The sequence below is a fragment of the Pterocles gutturalis genome, unplaced genomic scaffold (assembly GCF_000699245.1).
Source record: "Pterocles gutturalis isolate BGI_N339 unplaced genomic scaffold, ASM69924v1 scaffold50743, whole genome shotgun sequence".
Classification (NCBI taxonomy): Eukaryota; Metazoa; Chordata; class Aves; order Pterocliformes; family Pteroclidae; genus Pterocles; species Pterocles gutturalis.
The window spans coordinates 2,172-13,187 of NW_010122394.1; the positions used below are offsets into that span (position 1 = coordinate 2,172).

An 11,016-nucleotide genomic window follows, 5' to 3' on the forward strand; every position below is an offset into this window, starting at 1 on the left:
TGAATTAAAAAAGTTGAAGACACACAGGCAGAAATCCCAGGGAGAGTGGAGTTCATTTTGTGCTCTACCTTACTGCAACCCAAATACCAAAAAAGTCTGAAAAGACATTTGCTTTGGAGCTACTTGATATGAAAGGCACAGGAAAAAGTGAAAATGATTTAATCGAATATTTCTGTATTGATTATCGAAACTGCAGACAAAATGCAATTTACAAAATTACTAAAAATGACAGAATCAGTGATTTGTGTTTTGCTCTGTCATCTCTTCTCTTACCTGCCACAGAAGAACAAGAAGAACCCACTCCTTGAAGGGACCTGGCAATAAACAGTAACGCGTAGCTTCCTGAGAAGGCAAACACTAGAGAGAAAAAAAAAAAAAAAAAAAGACGTAAATTTTAAAAATTAGGTTAACCTTAACTAGGTTAAAAAGTTAGATTTCTTGAAACAATCACAAAAACTTCATGCAATTTAGTCAGGTGTTTACAGTGACTTGTGCCACTTTCAATACTAACTGCATTATTTTCGCTTATTGCATTTAGAAGTGTCAGTGTTGAATTGCTCTCAGCTGTCTGAGCCTCCTGGTAACACCGAATGCAAGCGCACAAGCAGTTTTAACTAATTACTTAGGATTTGATTACATCCGGCTCTGATTCAGCTGCACACAGAAGGAGTAATAAGACCTTTCCTTCCAGCCTTGCCCCTCCACGCGGCTTCATCCAAGGCTGCCCAGCCCGAAGCTACAGCCATTCTGGGGAGGCAGGATTTAACACACATGCACCCACATGTAGGCATGCACTGACGTTTCCTCCAATAAGCAAATGGGTGGAGAGAGGTTTTTACACTGGTGTTGCCAGCTCTGCTATAGATACTATGCAGCATTGCTGGCTGAAGGTGCAGGGAAGCCAGGTCCACCCATTCAGGGTCTGCAGGGAGTTCCTGATCCTCCCAGTAGCAGACTACCAGAGAAATTGCACCAGAGGAGGTACCTCTCTCTCTCTCTCTCTCTCTAAGAGATTTTACCCCAGGCTGCACTCTGCCTTTTGGGACAGAAGCCCTGGATGGACTCATCAGTCCAGGCAAATTCCCCATCCACAGCACCAGAAGGTAGGAGTGTCCCAGAGACCCAAGCACATCTCTGTAGAGCCTGTGTCATAGTCAGTATCATTAAATCTACCGTGAGTTTTTAAAAACTTTTTAAAGCTCCTATCTGTTTGGACACCTTAGGAATTTTGCCAGACAGTTTATAACTGGGGGAAGCTGTTACACACCAACTAAACCTAAGATCCACGTGCACTTCTCCCACCTGCCCTGCAGCATTGTGCTTCCTACCAGGTCTTACAAAAATCCCTACTCATACAGACAGGGAAAAATCAATAAAAATAAAGGAAGAAAGTACGCCAGCACATCAACAGTACACCCCTCTACCATGAATTAGGCTTACTATTCTTATGTCCATCCCAACCAAAATTTGTCTAACATGTTCCTAAAATGCAAAGTTGTCAGTGACTCTAAGACCAGGTAATCTTCTCCAGCACTTCAGTCCCCATGATGATACAGTTTTAGGCTCGTTCTGCCTTCTCTTATATACAGTGGACATGGAAAATGGTTCCCTTCCTTTTTTGTCAGAGACTCTGATGTATCTTATATCTGTCTTCCGAAGCAAACCTGGTTCTTTCATTGCTCCTCCCAAGCTTCTAATGATCCCTGATGTTCTCCTCTGCACTCTTTCCATCTGGGCCACGACTTTAAGTGCCATGCCAAAACCAAACATAAAACAGCAGCTGAAGCCTTATCAATGCCATTAGAGAAGACAAATGATCTGAGCTGACTCGCAGGCTATGCTCCTGTTTGCACACCCCACAGCAATGTTTAGCTATGACATGATCCTGTTGACTCACATTCTACTCATGAGCCACTGCAGCCTCACGATCTTTCTGATAAGCCCATTTGCTAGCTAGTTGTTCAGGACCCTGTGAAACAGCCCCCTCATGGCTGATAGCCTTCCCATGGCTATCAGTTTAAAACCGAGCACTGCTTCAGATTACAAGAACCTGAGAGAAAGATTCAGCTCAGGAAGATACCTGCCGAGGTGGGATGGAAGGTGGTGAATTCCTTAGAGCATGTTCATAAGAGTGTACTTGTCAAACCTCATCAGCAGCACCATCCACACGGAGCAGTCACCCTTAAATTTCCCTCAGAAATCAGTCCCTCTACATGAACAAGAATTCCTAGTGGTAGTTATTAGAGATCATTTATTTACAAGTTGCATCTGGACCAGACCAAAGAAAACGTGGACACTTACTGATTGTTGACACAAACATGATGCAGAAGCCAGCAAACAGTGGAATCTGGTAGCCTATTCTGGAAAACAAAATGAACATTCACATTTCTGAGATTGTCTCACTGATGTTTTGAGTTAGGCTTACTCACATCAGTGCATACACCGCAAAAAAACCTCGGCAGGCTTTGAACTATGTATTGTGGACCACATGATCCAATTTGTCCATGTAACAAATGTCTTTTCATCTGGCACAGTAGACTTTGTATCTGAAATCCCTGGAAGAAATTGTTCTCTCATTTAGAACCTGATTGCCCTGTTCTCATTCCACCATAATTGTTCCCAATAAAGCCCCTCTGGGCCTTCACGGGGTTGCCAAGGATATGAGAAGGCAAGATTTGTCTGAGCATGCTGAGCTTTGAAACATCTCAGTAGCGTTTCAACGCTCATCTGTTTCCATCCTCATGAGACAATGACTATAATGAGACGCGATCAAACCAATGGCTTTTTTACTGGGAAAATTTGTCATCAGCTTTGTTGGGAGTTCTGCCTCAGCCAGGAGCACTGGAAGAGTTCCAAAGAGCCTGAGAATAATATTTTTGCTTTCCATGGGTTTAGGAGTAAAAATGGAACTGATCAAAGCTTTCTTCATCAGCCCACTTCTTCATCAGGACTCTAAAGAGCCTGTTGAAATGGCTGGTTGCTACAAGTATTTTCAAGTTTCCAGGAAATAAAGGATTTTCTGTCTGGCAAGCAAACACATAATTTCAACATCTAAAAATGAAATTTCAACAAAACAAATCATAACATACTATTTTTCACACCATTAAAAATCTACCCTAGAATTGAAACCACTACCCAGGTAGTTCTGAAGACAGCCTGTATATTCTATTCAGCACACGTTATTCACAGCTTCTTTTTTATAAGGTTCTGCATCTTAAATGTGTTTTTATTATTTAATGGCCAAATTCTTGAACAATTTTTTTAATTTATATTCTTTAGTTTTATTTCATTTGTGTTATTTACAGACAAATTCTTCAACAATGGATGATGCTTTTCAAAGGAATACTGATTGATTTCAGCTTCCAATGATTTGAGAGTATTGGGCATTTATATTAGCTTAAGTAGGTCAATAAATAACCGAAGAGTCTATAATTCCTTTTAATTTTTAATAATAACAATCTTGACATAGGTAAACCAAACCGATTATTCTGAGTTTTGATTTTTTTGTTCAAGTTAGAACAGGTTTCACTTCTTCCAGTAGGCTTCCTACACTTGGAAAGTCTCCAGTGGTTGAAAGCTGTACAAAAACAAGTATTTCGGAAGTCACTTTCAATGCTCAGTTAGATACTGTTCAAGCATTGCTCTTAATTTTTGCAGCTGCAGATATTATTCCTCCTTTATCTCGGACAAACGGGGTCACAGCAAGGTGTGAAGCAATACACAGCAGAGGGTAATGAACTGGAGGAGAACTCAGTTCCACTCTTGCTGCCCAGCAGCCCATGATACTTTACAAGTACTGACATCTAACACATGCCTTTTCCTCCACATAGAAATTAATCTTTTCAGAACCAGAATCTATATGGGCACAGCTAGTCCTTTCAGCCGTTCACCATTGCTAGTGGTCCACCATATAAGATGATGCAAAGTTATATAAGTCAGAACATGATGTGCACATGTGCTGAATTAAGCAAGTCATTGTGATCCTCTGCAAACCTAAAAATTGCTTGGAGACTCACCCAAAATTTGGAGATGCACAATTCTGGCATGCTGCCCCTGCACAAAACTGCTAAACCTCTACAAGTCGTGGTTGCCCTTGCTCAGGGGACAGTGTTACCCACATCCAGCTGATATTTAGTTAGATACACAGATTGTCTTTTCCTGCATAATCTTACCCAACCCTGCCTCCTCCTGAAGTAGCAGAACTAATTAGTTGGCAGTTGTGCTACCACAAATGTCTCATCTGCAGCTGCATTCCCTGATCTGTCCAACAGATACTAGAGAGCACAGACTAGAAGATTTCGCTGAACAGTTACACTTTAAATCATAAATAATCACAAAAAATGAAAGGTACTAACAGCCAAGTGACTATCCAGTGATTCTGTCCCTTGGTCCTGGGCCATTTGTGTTCTCGCTATGTGAAACCTGTGAATATGCAGTTTCTGCTTCTTGGCTATGACATGACACACTCCATCACAGTTCTCTCTATATTTTGTTCCTCTGCATGTGTGCAACACAAAAGAATATGACAGCCTGTCTTGTCTCTTCTTTTTTCTCGTTATCACGCTCAAGCATGTCATTTTCTCAGACATTCCTTTCAAAACCCTCCAAGAGAATCTGAAGCAGTCTAACACATTTCACCAAGGACACTTGCAGCTAAAAGTGCTCCCTACAAGTATTTCAGGCCTCTGAAAAAGCCAGAGTCATTACCTGAAGGAGGGAGGGGAAAGGCTGCCACTGATGGAGAGCATCTAAATTGCTCCCTTTCAGTCCCACATTGGCCCCAGGTTGCAGGACTGTTTGGAAGGGGATTATACCCATTAACAAGGTTACCCTACAACAAGAGAACCAAGTGATGGGTACTGTGCTGCAATAAAATAAAGGTTACACTGATGAGGTTAGCAGCTGTGGATGATTACAGCCTAATTATCCGTTCATTACAGTGCTGCAAACCCACTGCTTTCAACCTTGTTGTTATACAGTTACACCACACTGGGAGCATCTCTTGTTAAATCTGTCCTGGCAGTCTGGCTATCTGCTTCACTGTCCATGAAGACTAGGAGGATATATGACTAGGAGGATATATGTGGTTATAAACCAATGAACCACTGAACATGGGTGAAGGTAAGGAATATCAGACAGGGACAGGTCCATACCCTCTTTGCTTCCACAGGGCAGGCACAGAGGCTGCAGAACTGGTCATTTCCATCACCTGCCAAAACCTGAAAGGAAAGCTTACATAGGAACTGAGCTGTAACTAAATAGTTACAAATGCTATTTTTTTCTCTGCCTTGTTTTCTGCATGTATGTTGGTCACGAAATATCATGGTCCTAGCTTTCTCTCATGCAAAGAAGTTCACATCTGTAGTCAAGCTGGTGTAAAAATGATGATGAAATATCTGTTCAGTTGTAATTATTTTTGAAGCCAATATGGAAATGCACAAGATTAAAACTACATACTTTTTCAGACTGATAAATAAATGGAGGGAGATAAAATAAATGGCTCTAGTGGATTGTGGGTCCAGCACAGCTGGGATCAGCCTCATTCAGAGAGCTCCTTAAGAGTTTGAAAAAATAATGGAGCAAATAGACTAGTTATAGAGGGTATGGCAGCCTTTTGCCCACTCTCTTCGCTGGAAAGGATTAGACAGCCTTCAGTCTCCCCTTGCCAGTGCATCCTCCTGACAAAATGCCCTGTATCAAGTGCTGTGCTATTCATAGTTTCTTACCAATTTCACTACCAGGAAAAACATAATGTGCATCTGAGTCACAAAATCTTATCAGCTCTGCCCTGAAACCATGCCATGATGGGACACGTGTTGCTGACATCCTATGGCAAAGCCATCACTTAGTGTTTCCTTTGCTATGGCTTCGTTAGACCAAGGGTAAATTGTGTTTCACGAACTACAAACCAGTTCACTAAGCCAGGTATGCATTTTGTCTCGTATTCCACAGAAAGAGCTGGGCTTTAAATAAGAAACATTTTTAGCAGAACTTAATTCTTAAAAATTTTATAATTTATTTTTAAAAATCTACACCACAGTAGTTATAGAAAAAGTGGGGAAACAGCCTACAAAACTTTGAGAAAACCTAAAATAAAGTAATAATTGGCACAGACTCAGATGAATAGAGCATCCTGATGCATCCTGTACAAACTCAAGCACTCAAAGCCAGTGTGTACTGAAAACCAGGATCTCCATACTTTACTAAAACTCTAAACCACTCCAATTATATTTGATTGAAAAATAAAAGCCATTAACACAGTGTGCTGCCTATTTGAAAAAGAAACTTCCAGGCTTCTTAACAAACTGCACACTGACCTTGAACTAAGCAACCCATTCTCCTTCAGCTGTGATATTTTGCTGAAATTTTGCAATAACAGTTATCACTAACAGCTTATCAGTGGAAAGGAAGAGTTTTTTATAGTGATAACTCAGGTATTTTCTGTTTCATTTACAATAATCACAGTTTTCACACTGCCTTTTAACTGATGATATAAGGAAATGTCAGCTTTAGGGTTTTGGGGTTTTTTTTACCAGTGGCTTCTACAGTTAATTGATAAATGTGTTAACTGATATTTCCATTAAACACTTCTCAGAAGAAAGGCAGATACTGAACCATAGGAAAGAACAGCAGTAACCCTTAAATCTAATTTAGGGCCACTTTGACACTGAGGCACTCATTTTTGCTATATGAGAAGAGCCTGTTGCACAGTACTCTGGGGTGATGTGCTCCTTGGTTCTTCTTCTTGCACTTTTTGGGCATCTGAGCTTGCAAACCTGCCCCTGTGATTACAGTCACACACTCAGCCCCGTGCACAAACCTGTAGGATGTTTCCGGGAGCAAATCTCAGCTCACAGCACTAATGTGTTGCCAACCCCACTCCTAACGGCGAAGGGAGATGCTCCAAGAACATCTCCTGCCCCATCGCCAGACCTAAGGATGTAAGGGACATGCACCCTCTTCCTTAGGCAGATGTCTACCAAAGAAAGAGCAGAGATCATATCTACAGCATGATGTAACTGTGCTACTGAAAACGCTGCTGACAACATGGAGTGTATTATTGCCTTTCTCCTGGTTTGGCAGGTTGTGGAAACGATGACACCAACGGAGAGTGGAAATTATGATACTAATGGAGAAGAGTAAATATCAACAGGGCAATAATTTAAACATTTAGGAAAATCTGGAAGAATACCTAAAGAACTATATTATTTGACGTTATGTTACTTTGCCTGTGGATGAGCTGTCATACCCTCACAAAACAATTCAGAAAATGCAGGTAACAAAAATCTGCTTTCCTCCTCAACTTGAAGCAGTATTTGTGGAAAAGTAATTTTGCAATGGTGTACTTATATCTGTGTAGGTGGTGTACAGTAGGAGATAAGGTGAAATGAGAGAGAAATGAAACTGTCTGTCTCATTTAAAGCTTTTGTGTTCAGATCAGTTCCACAGACTGAATACAGGTTTTGAATTCATAACAGTGTGAGTCAAACCTCCGCTTAGCCCTCAGTTGGATACTCTTCTATCAGATTGAAATTAAACACTTAGACTATATATATCTATGTATGAGCTGTAAAAGCTAAGAAAGGTAGTTTTGGCTCCAAAACCTGAAATATCTAGCATTGAAGTAGGTTGGTTGTTTTGGGTATCATCACATACAATCAGCATTAACTGCTTAAACAAAAGTGTTTTACAAGGACAAATTTCTGCTGCATATTATTTTCTGAAAACTTATTTAAGCTGCTTTTATAAAGAAAAAAAAGTATGAAAATTAGTGACCCAACTAAAATGCAACTTGGAGTTTATTTCTGGCAGAGACTGATCTCATATTCTGTTTAGGAGGACTGCAGCGGCTTCTTCTGTGGGGAACAGTTACACAAAATGCTAACAGTAAGAACACGTTAATTATTAACATAAAAAATTTAAATGACATTATAAAATTTTTTAAACCTCCATGTAAACATCATTAGTGCTCAGATTCTTTTTTTTTTTTGGGGGGGGGTGGGCTGTAAGTCATTGATATCAGTGCTTGTACTCTTGATCCTGCCTCAAATACATTCTGTATAAAGTACCATTTAGACATGTTTAGTTCAAGACATCATATACATGCAAGAATTTAGAGACAATAACTTGAAGGCTGGGCTAGATCATGTACTGATGGAAATCTGTGATCCACTGAACTTTGTGGTGAACATGGCATCAGCAAAATTTGACACTTTTTCATTTTTCACTGAAGTCCACACAAATTTCCCACTGATTCTTACCTCAGATGACTCCAAATCGTTGAATACCAAATAGCACCAAGAGCTACGCATCTCTGTGAGAGCACGGGAGGGATCTGAGCCCTGCCTACAGTTTCAATATCATGTCTGCCTAATGTAGGTGTAACAGGTACATCATCAATTCACAGTGCTTTGTAAATACTACTTTGTAGTGTCTTTTTGGCCCCATGTAACTGTACTGCAGATGTTTCTACATCATTTCAGCAAAAGTTTCTATGAAAACCTGAGGTCTCAGGAGCTGGAGGAAAAGTGTATGATACTGAACGTCTCAGATGGCTCATGTGCAGCTTTCTAATTTATTTTGGAAAGGATGTATGTGTTGAGAAGTCTTCACCAAATGTATTTCACTAAAATATTCCTACAGGTAAAGTGAGAAGACCAGTAAGCCAGAGCCACAATTAAAAATACTTTGTTTGAAATACTAGTCCAGACTAAAACACCAATATAAAGTCCGGAGTAACACTGCAGAAATAACATACCTGTTTGTCAGTGGCCCTATGAAGGGGTTAGTGATTAGCTGGACTGTTGCTTTAGAAGCAAACAAGAGCCCGACTTGAACATTTTCATTCAGCAGGTCCTTATCTTCCTTTGGGCAGTCAGATGGGGAAGGAGTCACATTTACTATCATTTGTTCTGTCTGAGTATGATGCAGCTCTCTGGGTTGTGTCTTATCAGATTCGTTTCCAGTAAGCATTGTTGAGTTGTCGTAGTAGGAGAAGATGCTCTCAAAATTGTCCATCATTGTTGAGACTACGTTAGGCTTAGTGGGCTGGATTTCTGTGGCATTTTTCTCATGTTTGATGCTGTAAAGGTAACTGGGAATTATTGGCACTGGAAAAACAAATAGAATATATTGGCATCTTACTGTCAGGTTATTTGTAAATGGAATCACAAAATTTTATTGTTTGCTTTGCCACTGATTAGGAAATACAAGGCTTTCCTACAGAGCACATTAGTAAGGATTCTGAACGGTGGAAACACAGAACTCAAATAGAAGTTTGCTGATGGGAAAAAAGCACACCCATAACACAGAAGTGCAGTTTAAAACAAAAAGTTATTTTACACGAATCTTTATTTTTTGCCAATTTTCGTAAGTATAAGATTTTCTATACAGACATCATTCAGAAAGCAAAATACAAGTACCAAACCCCATGTCTGAAGAGTCTCTTTGTTGCACATGACTACACAAATCCACTTATTAGATTAAGAAAACATGAAGGATGAGAAAAGTATTTAAACTATTAAAACCAAATTTTAAAAAGGTAAAACATATTTTAAATAAAGCACAAACATATTGATAAGTAACAGCCATAAGAATGAAAAAACCGTAACACCTCTATATTGAATAATCAGAACTAATGTGTTGATGTTTGCATATCTCATTATTTTTTTAAAAATTCCATTGAAAAGATCATCAAGAAGGGACCTCCTTTATATGCTCTAGGATTGTAGCTGCAATTTAATTGCATTACCTTGTATCTCAGAAATTAGCATTTCAGAATTTGTAAAAACAGATGTCGGGTTCATTCAGTTTAACACTAGAGACAGAATCACCCCTCCTTGTCTTGCATCTCTTCCTGAGAAAGCCCACTCTTGCAATAAGTCTGCAGACCGCAATAATTTCTAGGGCTTCTAGCATACATATTACTGAATAAGTAATTAAATGTTAATAACTTTGTAAGAAAGTATGTCCATGTAAAAAAAAATCCCAAATCAACTTGCTAGAAATATAAAAGTTTTTAGCTAAAGTCTACATTGTGGCATCAGCTTTTAAACTGAAGTTGCCCAAGAAATTCAGGAGTCTGATTCAGAAGCTGACACCACAAGCACCATCTGAGAGCCAGCTCGGCACAGCCCGATTCACCTCTGAGAGAAATGCGTGCATTCACACACATGTGTGTGTGCATCCATGAACCACCAGCTTCTCTGAACCTTTTACTTTAAATTCACATCAACATTTGAAAATGAGGACTTCTAAAACTAACAGTGAAAAATGTTCAAGTGTTTGATTTGAGTAGATTCCTAAATCTTCACACTATGCCACTGAAGCCAGTAAAAGTTTCATCTTCAACTTTGATCAAAACTTGTATTATTTTATGAAACCAACTCATAGAAGTGCTTTTCTTAAAAACCAGTTAGATAGTTTTCTTACTAACCTATCATTTTAAGCCCAATGTGTCAGAAAGAGGAACTATCGCAAGGAAACAGGCATCTCCAATGTTATCTAGCCTGTTCTCTCAGTTGCTTGACCACAGGAAAAAAAACCGATTATGGGCTAAAAATACAGTTATTTGTCATTCTGTGAAGTATTAGAGGGGTTAGAATTATGAAGACCATTCTATACTATTCCTTATCCTGCAGTTAGCACAGAAATACTATTCCTTATCCTGCAATTAACACAGAAATAAAGTGAGACTGCTGTGTGTTTGCAATACCTAGAAAATAATTCGTGTTTAAAAAAAAAAAAAAATCGGTGCTTGTAAATGTTTGGGTTGAGAGCATTAATCACGCATCCAGGGAGTACATCTGTCATGGGGGATTATTTCTGGCATAAATCTGGAGGGGAAAAAAAAAAAATTAAAAAAAAATACAAAACCCATTCTACCTACCGACCACCGTCAGCAGCATGTTGTCCAGGAGCAGGGCGATGAAGACGATGAGGAGGATGAGTTTCCTGGACTGGCGGCTCTCCCGCAGCCAGCGGAGGAGGCTCAGCTCACCCCACGCCATGCTCCGC

General features: G+C 39.7%; 1 protein-coding gene across 1 annotated transcript; it reads right to left on the reverse strand.

Moving 5' to 3' along the window:
- Nucleotides 1–273: 273 nt before the first annotated feature.
- On the reverse strand, nucleotides 274–11,009 carry LOC104464703 (synaptic vesicular amine transporter-like; the record flags this gene model as incomplete). The annotated part of the gene is made up of 4 exons (XM_010077496.1): nucleotides 10,889–11,009; nucleotides 8,759–9,110; nucleotides 2,302–2,360; nucleotides 274–357 (listed from the first exon to the last, which is right to left on the reverse strand). Coding segments are annotated over exons 1-4 (616 nt in total), but the record flags the coding sequence as incomplete, so codon positions are not given.
- Between the last annotated feature and the right edge of the window lie 7 nt (nucleotides 11,010–11,016).